This window comes from Nematolebias whitei, chromosome 17 (genome assembly GCF_014905685.2).
Source record: "Nematolebias whitei isolate Nwh7 chromosome 17, NemWhi1, whole genome shotgun sequence".
NCBI lineage: Eukaryota > Metazoa > Chordata > Actinopteri > Cyprinodontiformes > Rivulidae > Nematolebias > Nematolebias whitei.
In genome coordinates, this window is record NC_056514.1 from 27595368 (window position 1) to 27619623 (window position 24256).

Sequence of the window (24256 nt, forward strand, 5' to 3'; positions counted from 1 at the left end):
ATCTATCTATCTATCTATCTATCTATCTATCTATCTATCTATCTATCCATCTATCCATCTATCCATCTATCCATCTATCCATCTATCCATCCATCCATCCATCCATCCATCCATCCATCCGTCCAAAAATGAGTCCATAAAGACGTCATCAACCAGAAGATAAACTATACAATTTCAACAAACTATGTATCATTTTGAAGATTGTGAGATGGAGAATTAGAAAAAGAATAAATCATTATTGAAAAGTTCCTCATTTTGACAAATTTTTCCACAGAAGTCACAGATATGAATACTTATAAGTACTGGAATTGGTCAAAAATAAACCCAAGCTGACTGAACATCTTGATTCAATCAAAATGGTGAATCGAGTGTTGCATAAAACATATTGTATTGTGTCACAAGTCATAAGGTTTCATAAAAATCATAAAATTATTATAATCTTTTGTATGTTTTTGTCATATTTCAGAAACAACACTCACCATTGTTGTCCTTTGTCCCCGAAATAAGAACTTTATTCATGTAAATATACTCTTCATCAGCGCCTGTGTGAGACGAGGGGAAAGAAAATGTGGTTAACAAATTGATTTCATCTTAGCTGGACTTACTGCTTGTTTTGCTACTCCTACCCACTAATTCATACAGATTTCATACGGTGGCAAATTTTTCTAATGCTTTCTTTTTCATGTTTATCTTAATATATTATCTCTGGTTTTCCCATGAGACAGCAAACCACGATTTAAAGCCTTTGTCTAGCTGTTTATTTTTCTGCCTTACTTTACCTTTAACAGTAGCTACCTGTTGTTTTCTTACATTTCCAAAACCTCTTTTTGGATGAGAGATTTTATATATTATTGCATGCTTTGAAAGTATAATGACTTTAGAAAGGGGTTTGGTCACATTTGACTTGGTGGTCATGTCCCTCTACGTCTGGTCCACTTCCAAGTTTGCAGCGTTTCTTACTTGAAGTAGCTTTAAAAAAGTGTTTTTGCAGCATTTTTTCCTTTCCATTTGTTTTCTTGGTTGTATGGTTTTGTTTTGCAGGGTTTTGCTGTTGCATTTGTTTTTATGTTGGAGTTTGCATCATTCAGGGTCCTTAAGAGCATGTCGCCATCTGCGGCGTGATTGCACCTGTTGGCCGCCGTACAGAGGTAACCAAGCTGCTGCAGCATCATCAGGAAAAAGTGACTTTACTAATTATTAGAATAAACACATTTTATCCTGATGCTCAATAATCCAGGTAGAAAAATCTAACAAGGTTAAGTCAGGTCATCTGTACAGATTCTTTGTTGAAAGAAGAATCCGTACAGAGGACCTGACTTAACCTTATTAAACAAATGTTATATTTTCCCTAAAGTTTAACTGGTTTTAAATCCATAGAAGACGTAAACTTTGACTAGACTCAGTAAGATGTTTAGTTTAACAGATTAATTAAAAACATTTGCCGAGGACTTTCCTTTAAATCCAGATAGATTTAATTGTAAAAAAAAAAAAAAAGTCCTCAGCAGCAGCTGCACACTGTGTTCTAACATCCCAAATTATGGGTACACTGTGCAGGATGTAGATTTTTTTTTAAAGTACAAATTGTTAAATATCTATATGAAATAGAATAAAATCCTACAATTAAAAGACAGCAATTGCAAATTAATTTTGAACACAACAAAATGAACCCATTTTTACAAAATTGGTGTCCAGATTACAATAAACCAACATGATAGGGCAAATTATATACAGTAGTCTCTCGTTTATCGTGGGGTATCCGTACCCTGAAGCCTTGCGATAAGTGAAAAACCATGAAGTAAGAATAGTAGTACAAGTAGTAAGTAGTAGTTTATTTTAGTATTTTATATATATCAATATATAAAGGTGTTTTAAACAACTAACACACTCTTGCAATATTCTAAACAATGTTTCTAAACTAAACGCTTGTCATGATCTCAGCTCTCTCTGCCACCGGCTGCACTCTGCCACCTGCCAGCACTCTTGGCCACGCCCACTTCTCCGCTGTAGAACAGAGATCGACAGAGGAGGAGGGAGAAGGAGCTGGAGGAGGAAGCTTCTCCTGCAGTGTGGGCTGCACACAGGTGCAGCAGGTGCTAAATAATTTAAAATAATTTATTTTAAATAAAAATTCCATGCTGATCGTGCGGCTCATCCATCAATTAGCCAATTTTGTGTCATGTCCAATCTTATTTTGAAAAACCACGATAGAGCGAGTTTGCGAAAAACGAACCACAAAGTAGTGAGAGACTACTGTATATAAAAAAACAATAGAAAGGATTTACTGTATGTGTAAATACAAGACTGTAGAAAAAAAAAATAGTAAACATTTAAAAGATTGGGGCTTTTAGCCTCAACGTTGTAAAATCAGAGACAGTTTAGAGAAAATGAAGATATCTCTGTTCTGTCTCGGCTGAAGACTCAACCGGGCAACTTTTGGGTCATCGACACTGAAGGAAGCCCCACAAACACTTGTCGCGGTTGTTAGGAATCCCTGCACTGATTTATAAACAAAATATAAGCTTGAGACATCGCTTTTCCTGCAAAAATGCCTCCTTACACCTTGCTCTTAAAAGAGTGTATTTGTGTGTGTGAGTGTGTGTGTTGTGGCAGCAGCACCCCCATCAACCACCTATTGGCATGTTCCCACTGCAGAAGATCTTGTCTTTTATGACACCTTAAAACACACCTGCTGTGAACCTGGTATATTTATGTTTCGTATGTTTCTTTTCTTATTGTCTTAATCTATTTTTGTCCTATTGTACAGCACTTTGGCTACCCCTGCAGTTTTTAAAATGTACTATAGAAATTGATTGATTGATTGAGTGTGGTAAGGCCTTCTGCACTTATTCTAGTTTTCTGTGTTTTTGACGTTCAGTTTCAGACACTTTATGCTTTTTTAAAATTTCTAACCAATTCATCTTCAGTCTCCGACATCTCTAATCTGCTTTACTTTGAGACATTAATCTGAGATCCCCGAAGATCCTGCCATCCTCCAACTATAACCTTCTTTTCCCAGAGGTTTTCCCTCAAACATCCTGATCTGTGCTGGGTTCAGCTCAGCTCGTTCACTGAGGAACATTGAAAGTTTTATCTGAACTGAAAGTTGTGCTTCTTGAAATAAGAGGGACCATTTAACATTTGAACATGTTATACCATTCGGATGATGCTGTTTTTAAGAAAAGCCTTACGTCAAAATACATATTACATTTATTACAATGGTGTCTGAAATCATATCAAGCAAATGTCTTAACCTTTATTTGCTTTCTTACCTCATAGCTATTTCAAAATGCATATCATTGCTTGTAAATTGTGTGTCTGTTAGGAAAATATATCAAGCGCTGGATGGGTTTTAATGAAGTTTCAGGAAATCTTCACTGGATGTCTAACGCTGATTACCTTTTGGAGCTAATCCATTTCAAGATGGCTGCCACAGCTGACTGATCTTAGCCAACAAAAAAATGGCAACGACTCAGTCATTTTCAAAGATATTAAGATCATATAGGATGTGTTAGTAGCCGAGAGTCACATACATTAATTTCCAGGTCTGACCAGAATGGCGACAACTCTGTGATTTCTTAATGTAAGATGATCTCAGCTGAAATATCTGGCCTCAACGGAAGTGGGGGAAAGAAATGGCTATAATTCAATTTTATGTTTTGAAGTAAACGGTCATAATTTTATGTTTTTGTTTTTTTTAAAGATTGTTGTAGAACAAAACATTTTCAAAACTTTTAATTGATTTTATCGTTAAAAAAAAGAAATATGCGATTAAAACAAGCAGCTGAAACGTCTCAAAACTTTAACTTTCAACTTAAGCCTCTCATTTCCTCTGGCCTAAAACTGGTGTCAGCTCCAGAGAACGTGATCATTTTTGCTCTCTTCTCTCCTGTGAATTCCTTCGTAGGGCAGATTCTGACGACACCACGGTGCCAAACAAACTTTAAGGATGATGGTGAAAAGTCCCGGATTAAAGAGGAGTTTTATCCAAACAAGTGGCCCATTGTACAGACAGATGGGATCAGCTTCGACACCCACTCTCACCGCGGCAGGCATTCATCAAATATTAGTCAGAGACGTCACAGAGAGGCCCGAAATGTTCCTACCTTTGAGGTTAGACTATCAGCTAAAGATGGACATCATATCTGTAAATACACAGGCCCCAAATAACAATATATATATATATACTGTACTGTGTGTATTTATATATATATATATATATTTACATTGTATGTATATGTAGTATATGTATATGTCAATTTAGGCTAACAACAATTACGTCACTATATAAATGGAAATTGTGAGCTTTAAAAAAAAACTCTATATTTTCTTCTTCTTCTTCCACTTATCCGTAGTCGGGTCACAGAGGCAACAGGTCCAGGAGAGAAACCCAAACATCCGTTTCTCTAGCGACACTTTCCAGCTTGTTGTGGGGGACTCCAAGCCATGTCCATTCCTTTGCCAGAGTTTTAAACTAAAATCAATTTATGATGAGAAGAGACGGAGTTATAGCCGCTGTAAATGAGGTTGTGCACAGTATTATGTTATATTGTGAGATCTCATGTGATCTGTTTGTGCTCAAAGTATATGTTGAAAAGGACTTACGGCTACCACCATGCTGAATTTTAGCTCAGTTTCTGTAAAGCTTACAGAGTTGTAGCCATTATTAATGTCAGTTAGCTGTGGTGGCCATCTGGAATTGGACTGACCCCAACAGAAAAAGAGATGTACAACCACTGATTACTTTCTGAGAGTTTTGTTCAAATCCATCCATTGAGTCACAAAATATTTTGCTAACAGCCAGGCAAGGTTGATGCCAACACTTTATGCCAAAGTTTTATGTAATGAAGATTTTTTTTTTGTGCTAACAACAAAGTTAAATAGGAAAAAGTAATTGCACCATTTCCACAAAAGGAATCAGAACAAACATCTTCTCTCAATTAACAGATCCTGAGGGTGTTAAATAGCAGGCTATAGCTAGTTACTGGAACCTGTTATGGGAATTTGTCCTGAAGCTGTGGCACCAGTTTGGGGAAATCTGTTTGAATTTAAATAAATATTTCTGAGTAATTTTGCTGACTAATATCAGATCCTGAGAGGAAATCAAACAGAGCTCCAGCCTGAGGAGAAACTCTAAGAAGCTTTCCCTCCTTTGAAACTGATCCTGAGAGGTAAAACCAAGAAATAACATCATGTTTCGCCTGAACAGTGAAAACAGACTTTTAGGGAACAGAGTTGAAAAGGCTATTTATAAACCGCTTTGCAGAGGAAGTGAGCGTACCCTTTGGGAGATAAATGCTGCTTTGGAAAAATGATACAGCTCGGAGCCAGAGGAGGAAGCACGGAGGGACGAGTCCAAGACCTGAACATGGAAAATCAGGACTTACTTGAGTGTGTTTGCGGACAGTTCTCTGAGAAAGACAGCAAGGCAAAACGTTTCAGTCCAAAGGGTCAATGGCAGGGGCGGAACTACACTTTTTTGTAAGGGGTGGCACAGGGGTGTAGAGCTGTCATTTCTAACCCGAACCCAGAGCCCGGCCCCGCCCAGCCTGACCTGGATTCAGACCGGTCCGGGTCATAATAATGTGCTTAATGTGTGGGCCGGGTTGGTGTCTAGCTTTTTATTGCGTCAGGGATGCGAGTGGCTGACGATACAATATATGCAAACATGGCTTGCCATACTGCATCTGCTGCACACGGCCATTTGACCGCGCGCTGACCGGCCGGTTGAAAGAGGTAAAAAGTTCAGTTAAGCTTCAGATGCTGCACTCAGCGGACGCATGCGGCCGAGACCCAAACAGGTGAGATCACAAAATATCCGACATGTCAGAGCAGGGTTTGATGCAGGCAGAAGCAGGGGAAGCATTTAATGCGCTTTGATGGCTCCTCAGCTCTGATCTTATGACCCTTCAGCCTCGCGCATCCGCCAACCGTTATTAATAGTTGATGTTATAAGCAGTCAAAGCTTAATTAAAAATGCAGAGGAAAATGCTGGGGGGGGGGGGGGGGGGTCAGATTCGGACCTGTAATTACTGTTAATTCGTCAGATCGGATGGGGTTTGGAGATGATGACTGTGGAGTGGGGCCGGGTGGGTTCAGATTATTTGGACATGAGTGCAACTTGACAAGGTTGGCCAAGGTGTTTTTTTAACGAGACAAATGCAAATAAAGAAAACTACCGTATTTTTCAGCCTATAAGTTGCAGTTTTTTACATAATTTGCATGCCCTGCAACATACACAGAAGCAACATATTTATGGATTTTTTCCACATTTATAAACCAATTTTTGGCTAGATATGACCATTTTCATTCATTCTGACTGAAAATATTGAACAATAACATTTTCAGCCACTAGGTGGCACTCGTGTAGTATGGCATGTTGTTGTGTCATGTAATAGGTAAAAGTGTCTATTAATGACACAATCGGCTGGCCATAACCTGCCACCTTTGTCCAGCTCGCCTGGAGCAATCGTCAATTCAGCTTCATTTTGTTGCGCCGCCCTGGCGAAATGAAGCTAATTTGACCATTAAAGTGCATTAATTAAATAAAAGTTCAACTGAGACACACCTTTACTTTAACGTTGAGCAAACAATTGTTTGTAGGTGGTTATCTTGTGAAATTTTTTAAAGTTGATATTAACATGATAATAGTCGAGTCGGCATCGACTAGTTGAAGACTCTAAAAAAAATTTAAATCCCAAAAAAAACGTCATTTATTATTTACCAAAAAAGAACAACAAAACATTGGGAGTGTATATTTATGCTCCTACCATTTATCATACTGCAAATAAGTAACATGAAAATCAAAACTATTATTAAGCTGCAAAAGCTAGTTTTGTTTTATTTAATCCATTAAATTAAATAAACCACCGCAGCGGAGGTGGATTCTCCACCAGTGGTGGTGCGCGGTGCACACCGGTGGTGGTGCACACCCCAGATTTTATTTTTATTTTATTTTGTGGGTTAAATAAAATTAAAATAAAAACCATCCACCACCACGGTGGTGGATTTTCTACCAGGGGTGGTGGATTCTCTGGTGGAGCACTTCCCTGTTTTTTTTTTTTTTTTTAATTTATTTAGTGGATTAAATAAAATGAAACTAAAAACATCATCTTTAGTGAAATACTTCCACACTATTGATGAATATCTACCTGTTTGGGAAGACCTGGCTTCCTCGCCTTCCATCTGCTTGGAAGAATCCGTTTTGTAACCAGCGGCCCGGCGCTGATCACGTGACACATGACACAATCACTGACTGACTAGTCGATATGAAATAAAAAAAACTCGCGAGATGTCCTAGAATTGACAAGTCGACTAATCTATTCAACCCCTTCTTTAAAGAAGTCACTGCAGTTGACTCAGTGGTTTCCTTTAGGTCAAAGTGCACAGCCCGATTATGAGAACAAAGTCTGAGTTTGCAAACAAATAAAGTGGCAGCATGTATCTTTTAACACATTCTAGAACTCACTTTTTAAAATCTCATTTGCATCTTTTAAAAGCCTCAGTGAGAAAATCACCTGACAACCATTGCATATGCTTTTAGGAATCTCCTCTTCAACTTGTGTTGTTACTTTCTTGCACCATTAACTTGTCCTAGCTCTTTTGACTGTTGTGTATTCTCATGGTCAGTAGAATTTGATGTTTGACTGCCAGTTGTCTATATACTGTCCTTCTGCTGTTCTAGCACTTTGGTATTTGCTGCCTTTTGGTCAGGTCATCATTAAAAATGACAATTTGTTCTCAACTGACTAACCTGGTAAAATGAAGTTCAAATAATAATTTTATTTATTTGTTTATTTTTAATGAATTGCTCCATCCATTCATCCATTATCTTTCTTTCCGGGTCACTGGTGCTCATGTCCAGCAGCTACTGTGCATTGACTGAAATGTTGAAGCTAAAAAAACAGCTAGAAGTCAGGTTGGATACAGAAGTACTGTAATTTTATAAGTCGCACCTTTTTGCATAAATTTGCAAGTCCTGCGACTTATACACCGAAGCAACTAATATACAGTTTCCCCCCCATATTTACAACTCAATCTTTGGCTGAGATCTGACGATTTCATTCATTCTAACATGGAAAATATTAAACACTACCATTTTCAGCCACTAGAGGGCCCTCGAGAAGTATGGCAAGCCAAGTGTATCGTTAATAGGTAAAAGTGGCTATTAATGAGACACTTGGCTTGCCATACAAAGCCACCTTCGTCTCGCTTTAGAACTCCTGGAGCAAATGTCAAATCAGCTGCATTTCGCCGCGCCACCCAGGCAAAATGCAGCTGATTTGACCATTAAAATGCATTTATTAAGGAAAAGTTCAACTGAGACACACCTTTGTTGTAATGTCAAGCAAATAAACAATTGTTTTTAGGTGTTAATCTTATTAAATTTTCGACAAAATGCACAGCGAGTCTCCCTCTGTGCGCTCCCGCTTCTGCAAATCTATTTTTGAAATGCAGCTGATTTGACCTTTAAAGTGCATTTATTAAGGAAAAGTTAAACTGAGACTCACCTTTGCTATAATGTTGAGCAAACAAATAATTGTTTTCAAGGGTTAATCTTGTTAAATTCTTGTTAAAGTCCTCCCGTGCACGCTCCCGCGGCTGCCATTTGGCAGCCAATCGATTTTTGGCACAACACTGGCCCACGTTTCCAGGTTGTCAGTGGTGACGCATAATAGATGCGACTTATATGGCAAAGTGACTTATTTATGTTTTTCTCCACTTTATTAGACATTTTTGGACTGATCTGACTTATACGGCGGTGCGACATGTACGGTGACAAATACGGTAATCCTAAATCTGAAACTCCTGACTCTACGTCTCACTTTAGATTTATATAGGAACTGATTCTAATCTATACGTTTGGTGGAATATTCAGCACATTCTTAGCAATACAAAAGCAAAAAGTGAAAGGTTGAACAGAATTTCTAAATTTATTGACACTTAAGTGGATTTATTTAACCAGGCAAATCCCATTGAGATCACAGATCTCTTTTTCAAGGGAGGTAGCCTAGCATGCATGTTCTTTAACTGTGGGAGGAAACTGGAGTACCCATAGAAAACCCACACAAACTCCATATGAAAAGACCCCAGGACCAAACCAGGGATTGAACTCAGGAACGTGTTGCTGTGAAGTTACAGTGCTAACCACTAAACTCTTGTGCTACATTATGGGAGCTATGTAAGGAAAAGCACATTAGAGGAAGAGAAAGTTGTGCTGGTTTAGAGGTGAATGGTGCCAAATGTCAAAAGCACAGTTTACTGACCTGAGTATGTAATATACTAATAATGTAATATGCAAACACTTCCAGCAAGTATTTGAGTACAAAATATATAAAATTCCTTCATATTTCAATTTAGAAGTGAATATCACCTGCTGCAGAAGGTAAAGGGCAATAATGCTTTTTGTCTGTGTGTGTTAGTTTAATGTTAGCATACTGTATCATGAACAACTTGACAGATTCAAATAAAATGCTCAAAAAGTAACTTCTGGATCTGAAGTGGTTACATTTTGGGTACAACCAATTCAAGATGGCGTTCACAGCTAAGCAAATTTAGAAAGCACATAAAATAAGCCAGTTTTGCAGGTAGTGAGCTATCATTTGGTTCGTCTGTTCTGATCGGAGTTTTTTCTCTCACCACTCGACGACTTGTAGGACTGGAGGAGATCCGACAGCAGGCACTTCTGGATGGTGGCGTTCCCGCTCAGGGTCTCCTTGTCCAGGATGAGCAGGAGGCGGTGGAGCTCCATCAGGAGCTGATCCAGCACTGGAAGACAAAAAAAAAAAAAAAGACATGAGGGACTCAGATTTACAGCAAAATCTAAATTCTTTTGAAATCTTACTGCACATTTTTTGGAACATCTACTGCCATCGGGTTGATTTAAGAACAGGATGGTCAAGACAAGCCAAGAGAAAACACTAAAAAACTCTGAAATGTCTAGACAGGCGCATTATATGTTAAGCCGTAGCAGAAAACACAGTCAAGTTAATATGCGTTCTTAGATTCGAAGCTTTTTTGGCTCGTATTCGAAAAGTTGTAAATTTTATGTCAACTTTTTACACGAAAGAAGCCCTTCAGAGGTTCTTGCTCTTGTTCTTCCAAGTGCTTGCTAACTTCTCTCAACAAGTTGCTATTGACAGCTTGCGAGTCAGATCGAGGTTGTTTTGGGTTTTAGCAGGAGGTCAAGTTCAGAGAGGGAGCGGGAGCGTCTGAGTCAGAGGAGGGAGGGGGAAATGTGTCTGGGTGCAGCCCACACACATCCTTCAGGAGTCAGCGCTGAGTTCACAGCCCCTCTCCACAGTGTAGGGAGCTCTTTGTGTTTTCCTTCTCTGTCTCATGAATGTGGGCCCCAGTGTGAGAGCGGCTTCTTCAGCAAGACAAAATGCAGAAAAGGACAAAGAAGAAAGACTTCATTAAAGACAAAAGGTGGGGCAGGTATTTGTGGGAGTAAATGGGCTTGTATTTTAGAGCCTATGATAATAAAGATAAAAATGTCAGGTTTCACAAGACTAAAAGGGTTTCCCCAAAGTATCGTGAATGCAACCATCTTAACATACACAGTTTGTAACGTGGAAACATTTGCAACCAGAGAAATTGCATTTTCTGTGAAAGTTGAAGTGAGTGTGGAATAAGTGCTGGACTTTGCTGACGCTGACTTGTTCAAGCTAAAAGAAGAAAAACGCGGGATAAATGGCCAAAACGAGCAGAATGCTATCTAAAACTAGCTCATCCAAAAAATGTTTTACATTTTATGTGTGAAACCCACCCTACACAAACACTGGTCTGCTCAGTAATAAACCCAAACACTCTTACAAGTAGGGGTGCGCCGATAAATCAGCCGGCTGATTTATCAGCCCCGATGTTCTTAATTTTGGGAAATCGGAAATCGACTGATGCATGAGAAAACGATTTTACCAATTTTTTTAAATTTATTTTTAACAACAATTGTCTGAACTTTCTTTATATTTCAGAGCACTACCTCGTGGTCAGTTAAAACAAGTTTGTATTGTTTCTAGGATATTGTTCAAGGGTATGCTTGTCACTAAAATAAGATTGGAAAACTGAAGGTGCATTGTGACCTTATAACACCAGACAGTGTCACTTATAAAACAAAATCGGTATTGACAGGTCAGACTTTTTAGAAATTGGTGATTGGCCATAAAACTGCTATCGGTGCACCCCTACTTACCAGGATAGTAAACTGAACTGTATTAATTAAAACTGTCAAATAACTTGTGGCTCCTTCTGGCTCAAACTGATGGCTAACTGAACCGTGAGAAAGATGGGAGAACGTTCATTCCCCTCCACAGCTCCCTGACTCACATCACAGGAAAAATGGGGAAGATTTTTGCAACATGAGGCATCCGACTTCGGTAAACATTGTGTCTTGGAGATGACACAAGGCTGTCTTTACAGGGAGAGTCTGGTAATGTTCTGTCAAATAGTTATCGTGTATCTTATCAGCTGTGACACAGAATCAGGAGTATAAAAAAGGCTGAAGTCAGGCTAATGGTTAGCCAAACAAGGGTCCGTTTACGATGTTTTTCTTACCTCTAAGACAACTTTCAAAAAACATACAAAACAATAATAAAATCAGACAAAAAGCAGAATGGTGTGAATGAATGCTACATTAGCTAATTAAACCTCCACACTCTTGCATAACACCTTTTGTTAAGGTGGTTGCATTTTCTCAAAAAAGTAGCTAAAAGTCAAACATAGCAAAAGAGTAGCTAAAAGTAGCTAAAAACAAGCTAAATTTATTAAAAAGGCAAGAAGAATCAAAGCGGAACCTAAAGGCTAAAAGTAGTTAAGGGCTAGTTAAAAGCCATATGTATGAGATGGCTGGACGCATGTATGCTAAGCATGGATTGTGTAAATCATCTATTAAAAACATCAGCCACTAACGGTCTATGAGCCACACATATACATCCATATAGTAATACAGATGTTGTTGGGCTAAGAAAATATGCAAAAAGTTAAAAGGGTTAATAATAGGTAATGTGATATTCTTTTACACAGGTTTGTCATTTTTTAGAAATGTTTTAAAGTAGGCCTGTCACGATAACAAATTTTGCTGGGTGATTAATTGTATCAGAAATTATTGCAATAAACGATAATATTGTTTGAAATTAGACAATGATTAGTAATTATTGTCAAATTTAAGAAGAAACGTTTATTTGTTTTGCATGTAGTACCATTTTTGACCACCGGATGGCAGTATAAGGCTGTTTGAACCGAAAAATGGATAGTAAGGGAGTGAGCAGCGTGTCTCTAAAAAATGGGAGGGAGGCCCCTTGATGTGACATGGGCTGTCTCTCTTCAGTTCTCAAAGTGGCGGATGCTCAGTGTGGTTTGAGCTCTTTAGCATAGCATTTTTCACAAAAAGCTTTTAATAAAAAAAAATCAGTAAACAAGTTCTCCGCTTATTTTTGCAGAGAAAAACTTTTTACACGAAGGCACGGGTTTCAACCGTGAATTGTGGAGCTTCGGCAAGACGGAGGTTTTTTTCCCAGAGGTCAGCCTGTTAGCTTAGCTCGTAGCTTAGCTTCTCAGCTTAGCTGCTTTCAATGATCCAAAAACGCGATTTTGGATGGTTAAAAATTATTTTAAAGAGAAAAGAGAAAGGGAGGGGTCATTGAAGAGCACCGGAGTTGATCCTTTTGTCATCCACTGTCTTCAGTACTGAGCGAGACATGAAGAAATGATAAAGCCGATAAATGAAAATCAGGTTGATAATTTTCATTTATCATGCGATTAATTGATTCATCGTTTATTGCGACAAGCCTATTTTAAAGTCCCCAAAAAGCATATAAAATCTCATGTGACCATTTGTCCAGCCTGGAGGAGGACGCACACTTTCCCTTACTCTAAGCTCTCTTAGCTAAGCTAGGTTGACTTGAATAAATCTTGTTTGATTAAAAAAAATATATATATGGAAAATATTCCTACTTTAGACATGTGTATACACATATACAGTAATAAATAAAATAAAAACCAGCCGAAAGTGATAGTTTGAATCTTTTCAAGTGACATTGTATGGAAAAGTTATGAATCCATGAATCAAAGAGCTATCTATAAAAGGTAAAAATAATACAAGTACATTTTTAATAATCTTTCCTCAGTTCTCCACTTAAAAAGACCTGAATTATTCATTTAGACTGTCTGATGTATGCCTGCAGTAGAGTCTTCAGACTGAATGATTAAAACCTAATTTACTGTACATGATAGCTGTTGTTTCCCTGCTAGTGTTTGGCCACCCGACAGGAATCTAAACATTTTTCCAGCTTCTTCTTCTTGTGTATTTGTAGAGATTGACTCAGATGGCCTTTTGGATCCCAGGACCCTGGGAAACGAAGTCAGCTGACGGCACAGGGAGGTCTGTAGCCGGCTGTTTCTGTGAGCCTTGGGTTGGCCGGATGCCCATCGCACATCCAGTGAAGTGACCGCAACCCCACTTCATAAACAATTCACTTGTGCAGGATGGCCAAAAAGAACCTGGGAGACCATGAGAGAGCGAGAAAACTGTTGGGATTTTTAGCTGCTGTAGCTAAATCGTTGCAAAAATAAGACAAGTAAAAAAAAAAAAAGGTACATTTGATATTCTGAATTAAATTTCAAGAGTCAGAATAATTTAAGTTTTCCAAACCCTCTACACTACACAGCAGATAGTTTTATTTCTTGCTCCTTATTTACTTTATTTTATTTACCATTCTTTTTTTTTTAATGATGTGTTTGGGTGGCTCAGGTAGAGCTGTTGCTTCTCAGAGAAAAGGTCACCGGATCAAACTGGGTGGACTTCGCATGTTCTCTCTGTGCATGCATGAGTTTACTCCAGGTACTCCGGTTTCCTCCCACAGACCAAAAACATGCATTTTAGGCTGATTGGTAACTCTAAATTGTCTCTAGGTGTGAGTGAGAGAGTGAATTTGTCTCGTTTGTCTCTATATGTCCCTGTGATGGACTGGAGATCTGTCCACAGTGTCTTCTTGATCTTAAAGCTGGTAAAGATAATGGATGGATTTTGTGTTCAAGCAGGCACTACTATATTGACTTCTTTGCTTACCAGGTGGAATTGCAACTGTGGATTTATTTGAAACTTTTCTACCTTAAGTAACTTCAGTTGTAAGCAACTTTACCACAGCATTAAATTAAAATCAGAACTTGTTTAATCACTGCAAGGGAAATAGGTAGCCTCTTTGTGTGGAAAATGTTGAACCTCTGATTATACAAATCAAATGCTTCTTGATGTATTAGCTGATCCATGTCACACCACCTAATTTCATTAATGTTCATTATTTTAATTAAAAACTTAATCAAGAATGAGATTCTGTCATATCATTAATTCACCAACAATCAGCTTTCATCCACACATCTGGACTAAACTTTGGCTTGTTTTAATTGTTGCTGCATAAATGTTAACCTCATGTCTGTCCTGTGAGGTGGAAGATGATGAAAACAATTCCTGAAGAAGAGCATGTCCTCAAATGATCCTCACTGGGAAGTTGGGGGCAATTGGGGACAATTCTTATTTACAAAGAAGGAAGTCTGCTTCTTAATCTTGATTAAGTTTAATGAATGATTCATACTTCTTCTTTTGGCGTTTCCCTCTTCAGGGGTCTCCACAGCGAGACATCCTCCTCCATCTCACTCTGTCCTCACTCCAACTACCTCCATGTCCTCTCTAACTGCATCCATATATCTCCTCTTTGTCTTTTTCCTGGCAGCTGCATTTCTAACATCCTTCTACCAGTATGCCCACTGTCCCTCCTCTGGACATGTCAGTCTGGTCTCTCTAACTTCATCTCCCAGTTGCTCAACATGCGATGTACCTCTGATGATCTCATTCCTAATCTTATCCATCCAGAACCTCAACATCTTCATTTCTGCCACTTCCAGTTCTTTCTCCTGTCTTTTTGTTAATGTCTCTGTCTCCAGACCATACAACATAGCTGGTCTCACCACTGTCTTGACACTGTTCCATTGATGCAGTATCAGCTGTAGATTAAAACAACTAATAGCTGGAGGGTTAAAGAAAGCAAAAAGAACTTGACATCCAAAGTTATAATACTGCTTTTATGGAATGATGCAATAAAAGCAGCTGAGATGTAAGATTTCCAGCCGGTTCAGTTCAGAGCAGCTGGGGAAAGTCTGTTTGGAAGACTCTGCCTTCCCGAATCACGGTCAGATTTAAAGATGTGAAGCAGATGTTGAAATGTTTGCCAATGTGCTCGCATCGCATTCTTTACATCTTTACACGCTAGATGTAAATCTATAGATGCAAGCTTTGACGTGACAAGTTCGGTCTGTCTGCATCTTTTCATATCGTTTCATCGAGGCCCCTGTTTGTCTGATCGTCCACCAGACTCATCACTTTCCTGTGACTCATCTCACTACTCGGTCTCAGGCTGAGCAGCTTATTTCAGCAGCTGAACCACAATGAGAATTACAAGCTCCATCCTCATTCGTGAGTTCACACTCAATCAGGCACACATTCATCTTTTATACCGCTAAATCTGAAATTTATTTTGAACACATCCCAAGTTTTGTCAAAATGGCTCAATAACTCAAAAAAATAAAAAATAAAATCCACAAAAAATGCTGACAAGGAGGCTGCATTTCCTGTTTTACTTGATTCAGTTGGGAGTGTTGTGTGCACGTGTGAATTTGTACGACCCTAAACACCCATAATACCAAATATATGCAATACGTGCAATTAAATGCAAACTAATAGTTTGATTTGGATATGGAAATAAAAAAATATGTGCCGTTTAATTTGGACAAACAGTACCTCTAAAAACAATCATCTCCTAATGATAATCTTTCACTTTTGTCAATTTTGAGCAGCTGTAACATGTTGCACACAGACAAGGGCTGGTTTATTAACCTGACTTACAAAACTCAATCAAATCAAAAATGTATTGAGATGTAGCAGCAACAATGAAATCTGCTGCAGCACCATCTGCACCCCTACTTCCCACAGCCTTGCCTGTGCATGCTCACTATGACTGTTGCACACTAAAGCTCCAACTGCAAAACAATTTTGTCTTAAAACTTGTTCTTAAGTTAATAATTACCATTAATCACAGCAGATGATATCAATTTCATGTGTCCACTTAATAAACTTTTGAAATATTGAACTATTTGTTGAGGCTGCAGTTTAAGGACAAATATCAACAATAGCAACAACATTTCTACAGAAATGCTAACAGGCTGTATGCATAAACATGAGGACAAATATACAAGAATTAAATATAGAAATATAATATGTGACCTGTGTTGGCAAAAAGAGTCAATGAGGATTTAAAAAATATTAAGTTATTATTATTATTAATGTTGAATTCTCCATCTCAAAAACGTCACGACGTAGTTTGTGGAAATTTGGTGATTGGCGATGGTTAGCAACAAGTTAGTTTTGTTTACGGGAAAGATGGTTTCAGAACTCGATTTTTATTGGTCTGGAGTGATGTCGTCAGGAATTTAAGGTGCATATTTCAAAAGGAGAATCTCCAAGTGTCTCAGTGGTGCCAGTTCTTATAGGAAAGGATTTCCCAGCACTAAGGAAGCTGGCAGGGAAAAATTGTTTGATGAACTAATTTTTACGTAAATCTCAATAATGGCAAAAGTCAATATTTTAAGACTTTTTACACTACAGTCTGAGCACATTCCAACTCCTTTTGTCAGCATGGGTCACATAAATATTTTATTACGATACAGAGGCAATAAATAGCTATATTTAAACTTTATTAGAGTAACAGCGCCATTCTAGATGCCATTACAAAGTATGACGTTGTCTCACATCGCATGTCTTACTGTGTTATTTTTCTATCTCTCTGTTCTAGGCTGTTTTAGTAGCGCCCTCTAGTGACAAGAAGTAATAACAGCAACAGAACAAACCTAAGAACGTACAGAACAATCACAATGCAGGGTTGTGATTAAAATATTTTAGGTTAATCAATTTAAAGAACAAATAGGAATATGAAAAACTGGTTCAAAGTGTTATCACTTTCTGACTGAGGTGTAACTTCATCTAAAAAGGGATGTGGTAGCAAGAAGGAGAATTGCAACCAGTGAGTGAACGTCACTACAAATGACTGGAAGTACTTTATTTTACACTGACTGTGTTGAGCTGCCAAAAGTCCAAACTTTCACTTTCACCAAATACGTTGAGTATAAAACTTTTTTCACTTTTCTTTTCTTTGTTCGTTTTTAGTCAGGTAACGTATGAAAATTTGTTCACTCGAGAAATACACCTACAGCAGTGCGGTGGCAAGAAAATGAGATTTTTATAATTTTTTTGGTGCACTTTTTGACGTGGGTGGTACACTTGAGTCAGCGTGAAATCACAATACTGAAGCGATAACAGCAGATAATGGTGAGGAAATAAGTGGCTCTTTAACCTCATTAGAAAAACTGAACTATGCAGACTGAAGTTGGTCAAAACTTGAACTTGAATAAAAACCTCTTTGTTCGTATAGAAGTAGCAGATGATTAGCTGGTGGCTAATTTTCTGCTAAAATAAAAAAATCAAACAGCACTTATTGGCGTTTGATTACAATTGGCAGGCACTGTCCTTACTCATTCTGAGCCGAGTTCATCTGTGAGGCACAAATGTAGCTGACATGGCTGATTAATCCAAGCTGTGTTTTGATGTTGTTGCCATAGAAACCAGAAAGTTAAACAAAAAAATCTGATGATGGAAAATCATTTTGAGTTCAAAAAGGGATGTTATGGGAAGAAAATCGAATATCTAAAGATGGCTGAACATGAGATTTGCAACTTGATGTTACAGGTGCATGTGTCAAATATTACACTGAGTGAGTTTTCAAGGGATAGTTTAGTTATTTTGTGGTGACTTGGTTGGAATGGGTAGTATTCTAACTGTAGAGGTCAGCTATTTCAGTTACATGCGATGAGTCAAGCTAACCACTACTCAGAAAACAGCCTATTTATGGGTGAATTTCCACCATCTACAACAACTCAGACCTAAAACAAACTGCAACCATTCAAGCAAACACCATGCTGTGTATTTTTACATCATGTTACTTTGCATCAGATAGTTCTGTTGATGTGATAATGATCCATTTTTCTAAGCAATGTTTCCCAGGGAGCATATAGTAACAGACAAGATGAACAATCTTTAATGTAAATAACCATAAAGTCTATGTCAAAACCTACAGACGCTAAATTAAAGTGATGGTCCTGACTAGCCATTAGCTTGATTACTTTATGACTGCTGTCTCTGCAGGTAAAATACTGACTACTGGTACACATATCTGTTCCACAAACCCTGATTCAAGGAATCTGAAATATCCCTTTAGGATTTATTTTAATGTTAACTAGCTTTGGGTTTTTTTAAACATCCTGATACATGCTCAATAATCTAGGTAGATAAATCTAACAAGGATGAGTCAGGTCCTCTGGACGGATTCTTCTTATTTGAAATGTTTTGTCTTTTATCCAAAAGACTTCTTCAGTCTGAGCAGTAGCAAGAAAACTTGTTAAGCTTTCCATACTTGTTCAACCCCATTTAAAGATGGACAAGTTCTTTTCACAAAGATGGCCTCCTTTACTCCTCTCTCAAACCATCGTTCCTCTCTGTCCAGGATGTGAACATCTTCATCCCTGAAAGAGTGACCGCTGGCCTGGAGATGAGTGAAGACTGCAGAGTCCTGGCCTGATGATGTTGATCTTCTGTGCTGGGCCATCCTTTTGGCCAATGGCTGTTTAGTTTCCCCGATGTAAGACTGATCACAGCCCTCCTGACACTGAACAGCATACACAACATTACTCTGTTTGTGCCGGGGGACTTAATCTTTGGGATGAACCAGTCTTTGCCGTAATGTATTTTGGGGTTTAAAAGCCACTGGGACGTTATGTTTAGAAAATAAACGTCTCAGTTTCTCTGATACTTGGAATGACCACTGGTCTGGATTTGGAGTCCTCCTTTTCACCTGATGACTGGAGTCCTGTTTGGGTTTCTTCTCTGCTTTCAGGAAGGCCCAGTTAGGATATTTACATGTCTCTAGAGCCTGTCTTGTGTAGGATTTCTCCTTCTGCCTGGCTCCTGAGTTAGTGGGGACGCTGTCTGCTCTGTGGTACAGAGTCCTGATGACTCCTAAAGACTCCCACAGACTCGGGCGGACCGTGAGCCGCGCGGAAACTGTGCGCTCTGTCTGCAGACGGTTGAGACTTCATACTCGAGCATACACCCTGACCGACTGCAGTCAGCTCCGAAGGCAAGGGGCGTTTACCTTCGGGACAAATTGAGTCATTTGCTGACATGCCTACTGATTTGATTGACCGGTCGCAAAAAAAAAAAAAAAAAAAAAAAGGGCTGTCAGCCCCAGCCGCAGCGATGTTCTGTGTTTATATGTTGTTGTTAATAAAAAAGTTCTTAAAAAAAAAAAACAGGGAGCGCCGGCATCAGACCAGCCCACCAGAAAATCTCCAGACCTTCCCGCAGCCACGCCCGGTCTGATTTTAATTTGCTCATGATAAATTCCTTCATTTCTCACAATTTCAGTCATGGCGTCAACGGACAAGGAGGAAGAGATCGCTTGCCTCTTGGAAAAAAAAACAACAAAAGAAAAGGCCATTAAATCAGATCAGGGATGAAGAAGGGGAATTTAATACATTGGTGATTTATACAAAACAGTCCGTCGCCGGGCAGTTTATTGTGCAACACCGAGTACGTGTACGCGATTGTAAAAATTGATTTTTGCATGGACATGCCTTGCAGGCGTCCGCGTCGAGTCTAATCCGGTATGTGCAGACCTCCGCGGACTGAGGTCTGCCCACGTATGTGGGAGCCTTAACTTGTGCTCCAGCGAGGGATGGCAGTCAAACAGCAAATACTGGTCTGTATGGGTGGATTTGCAGTACACCTCAGTTTCCAAATGACCTCCATCAGAGACTGTCCCCGTTAAACAGTCCATCGTTAAACGGGCAAAAGCCTTTGTGTTCCCTTACAATTCTATTATTGCATCACTCAGTCCTCTGTGACTAGTAAGTGGCCAGCAGGGCACTAACAATCAGTCGTTAGGCTGATGGTCCTTCTTTTGCACGTGAGCAGCTAGTTTTGGCTGTCCCCAGCAAACTGGTTGATCCACTATGAGAAGGTGATGCTTATATGACTTTTTGTTGAAACTTCTCCGACTGAAGATGTCTTTTGGATAAAAGATGAAACGTTTTAACAAAGGAGAATATATCCAGACTCAACCTTGTTAGATTTGGGGATTTTAATATTTCTGTAGGTGCAAAAAAGTTGAAGCATATATATGAAACAAAGATTTCATTAATGAAAACAAAAAAGCTTTGCTCATGTAGAAAATAAAAAATTATAAAGAAATAAAACAAAACTTGTGATAACGTGGGCAATTTCACACATTTTGAACTAAAAGTTAGTGGTAGTAGCTGAGAGTGATTGACAACACACACTCTGAGTGTTATATATTGCATAAGATGTATCCTTAAAACTGTAGTGTCTTTCTGTTAGCAAATAGCTTGTGAACCACTCCTGAGGTTTTAATTCAGCTGTCAGAAAGTAATCATTGGATGGGCCTCTGACACTGAATAAAGTTTGGAGTCTAATTCAAGATGGCCACCACAATTATTTAACATCAGCCACCATAAAAACTGCTATAGCTGAGTCCATTTTACAGATATTGATCTAAATCTTGATGTGGTGGTAAGTGAGTCATTTACTGCACAGTCTGAGTGACATAGCTTGCAGTTTCCCACAACGTAATTTTCAAAGTTTGCTCAAAACAGCTACAACTCTGCTTTCCAAACATAAGATTACAGATTCTGACCGAGGTTTTTAATCTTAATAAACCAGCAAAATATTTAGTTGCTCAAACTGTGAATCTTTCATCATGAGCTTCAGCTCCCTCAGCACTTCTCTCAGATTGGCACAATCTCAGTTACTCAATGGATAAAAGGCTCAAACTTGTTACAGTCTAAAATATCAAAGAAAATTGTTAGTTCTTTAAAAGTGGCTCATGTTTTAAACTTCTTGTAGATTTGGGTGCAGCAAGTCACACCGACTTGTTCATTCAGACAGGGAGAAGCTCTGCAAACTGCAGGGTTTGATTTGAAACTCATTTTTGAGATCAGCTCAACCACAAACAGTTAATTTTAACTGCACTTTTGACAGCATTTATAAACAGCTTCTGTATGTCAAAGGTTCATGGAGGTGTTTAAAATTTCCCTTTGATTAACAGCTTTTACAGTCTTGAGGCCGGAGAGCAAACACTAAGACCTGACCAGCAGAAGAAAAAAAAAAAACATATTCTAAGCTTAGGTCTGATTTAGTCTTCTTTGTAGTGGACAAATTACAAAATGATTCACTGACTCTCTAAACATTTTTATTCAAAATGTGAAACACATTTGGTTCATTACCTTAAAACCCAAGGATTGAAGCAGAAACCTAATAAAGTGGCATCACTTCTGTGCCTTCTGTGTTCATTTATCTGTACTGTTAGCAAAATATCTCATTGACCACTGAATAGATATTAATGAAACTATCAGAGGGCAGTTGTTGGATGTGCTTCCAAACAGGATAAACATATTCAAGATGGCCACCACAAATTATCCACCTTAGCTTCAGTGGCGGCTGGTGGAGTTTTCTCCAAGGGGGACTATAACTCCAAAATAGACCCCCGCCACACACACACACACACACATACATATATATATTAGGGATGCACCGATCCACTTTTTTTGTTTACTTCCGATCCCGATACCTAAATCTAAATATCGTCTGATATCGATCCAGTTCCAATATCATGATCATCATTGATTTTATATGAGGCTGTAATAATCTCCTCTCAAGTACAGTTTGTACAAATACATGCATGCATGTCCAAAAAGGCAACTTAAGGTAAGTTTTATTAATGTTGGATAAGTTTTAAAGTTAGAATTAAATTCTGCTAACACAAAATATGTTTTGTTTTTTTTATTCCTAGTTTTCAAGTGGATATTAAAGTGAGTAAGTGATTTGTTTAAGTTGTTTATTTTTTTATTTTTTAAATAAGGGGCAGATATAAGATTTTTCTTCTTTCTGCACTGTTTTCATTCAATGTTTTATTTTTGATGAATTTGTTTTGTTTCTTTGAAATGAATGAATAAATATAGCCTGGTTGTGAGTGTCACTGCACAATCTGTTCCAGGACCAAAAAAAAAAAAATCTGTTCTGGAACCGGAAGCACAATCTGTACCGTGCGCCCGTATTCTGGGCGCAGGAGTGGTGCACCCAGAATCTTCCTATCTCTTGTATTGGAAGGGGAAGTATAGTGCATGTACAACTTTTAACGCGAGTCTATAAGCAAAGATTCTTGTGCCCCCAGGGTGGAAATACGTCATCAATCAGAGACATTTTTGAAAGAAACAACTTTACTCATCATTAACTATAAAATCTTACACAATTGAAAATATATATACATATATTTTGAAATATTTTTATTTTATTATTTATGTTTTATTAAAATTTTTAAAGTCTTCAAGGTAATATGGCGAGTGGTGTGAGTGGTGGGGCGGGGCCCTAGTGTCCTCTATTGGCCAGCTGCCACTGCTTAGCCTGAACAAAAATGGCTGTATCTCAGTCAATTTTACAGGTATTATGCTCAAATTTGATGTGGTAGTAGCTGACAGTCATTCACAAAACGTACTCTGAATTCCAAGAAATCATGCAAAATATTGTAGCATTGCATGAGCTCAAACATAATGTCTTCATGGTTTGACCAAAATAGCCATAATTAAAATAACATTAGTCTAAGGCCCTGGCATGAAAGGCAGAGGTTGATATATGCATTTATTTAAGAATCACTATGTATTTTCTGTTTATATACATTTTTACCTGCATATTACTTTTTTACCCCCCCAAAAAGACTGAACTCATATTATTTCAGTTGGTTTTGGTGGTTAAAATAATCTGGATAATTCTGACATTGACCCTTGACAACTATGGTTCTGTTGGAGCAGACGTAGATTGTCAGATTCACTGTTTAATAACAAAGAGATATGCATTTATGAAAAAGAGGAAGTCAGAAGTCAATGCAGATTTTATTTTCCTAAGTGACAAAAAGCAAACAATGAGCAACAAGTCGTTCCACCACAGAGTTGACCACATTAAAGCCTCAGTGCTCAGTTATTTTTCCACAGGAATGTGGGCCGGAGGGCCGTGGGGGAAAGTTTAACGCGTGCATGTGTAAGCTGCAGCACTACAGTGTTTTCATCAAGTGGTGAACCTGCTGAGAAGCACACACACACGATGCCAGGTCCAGTCCACAGCTACTGTATGCAGTAATCAGGGGCATGTTTGATGTCCTGAAAATGAGCGAGCGCAAAACCCAGAGGGCGAAAAACTCACACAGAGCACCTCACTGCCATAAAGCAGGAAGACCGTCTTTCTTTTCATCATTTTTACAGCCCAGTTCAGCTTCCTGTATTACCATCGCTCCCACACACTCCCCCGCCGGCAAGTTCACCCCATGACAGACACACAGGAGTGAAGCAGAGGACCTCACTGCCGGCCTACATCTGAAGCCTGCCGCTGCTGAGTTTATGGCAGGTCAAAGCCTCTGGAGCCACGGACTCTGTTACGTTGCCATGCTGTGCTGAAATGCACCTTTTTCAACCAAATTACCCATGGTTCCTGAGCCACTTCCTCTCAGGATTGTTGGAAACTGTCTACAAAACACATGGCAGATGCTCTAATATGACAGAACAAATTACATCCAAGGATCTTTCACCTCCTTCCAGACTTAAATTACTTTGTATATTATTATCTTGTTTTATTCTTTATTTAATCTGAGAGTCAATTATTTCTGTTGTAATAACATTCAGTTTTTGCCCCAAATGGTCTGGAAGGTTCACAATTAGAAGTGCATATCAGAGAACCATGTTGCTATGAAAGAAAACAAGATATTTAAGGCACTATCATATTCATCTCTGTTGAAATAGCTTGTATGGAGGTGTGAACAGTGCTGTCATGAACTGCTATGACTTTTTGAAGACTACATCCTCCTTATCATCAGTGAATCAAATATCCCGCAGTCATAATACAAAGTACAATACGGCTTTTATGCTTCATTTCACCTCTTGAAAATAAAATTCAGAGTGGGATTATTAAGTCTATATGTCAAGTGCTTTTATTGTAGGAATAATCATCAATGTTTAGATACTATTTAAAAATATTTTAATCCAAAAAGTATGCTTACATCATAAATCTACTGAAACTTTACAGGGAAGTTGAGAT

At 38.5% G+C, this 24256-nt stretch overlaps 1 protein-coding gene across 1 annotated transcript in view; it reads right to left on the reverse strand.

Moving 5' to 3' along the window:
* The window catches only part of afap1l2 (actin filament associated protein 1-like 2), a 63593-nt gene that overhangs the window by 32268 nt on the left and 7069 nt on the right, over positions 1-24256 (reverse strand). The window contains exons 2-3 of the mRNA XM_037691436.1: positions 9637-9765; positions 480-542 (exon numbers count right to left, since the gene is read on the reverse strand). Of these exons, the coding sequence (XP_037547364.1) occupies positions 480-542; positions 9637-9748 (175 nt within the window). The 5' untranslated portion in view covers positions 9749-9765. The remainder of the gene's footprint in view (positions 1-479; positions 543-9636; positions 9766-24256) is intronic.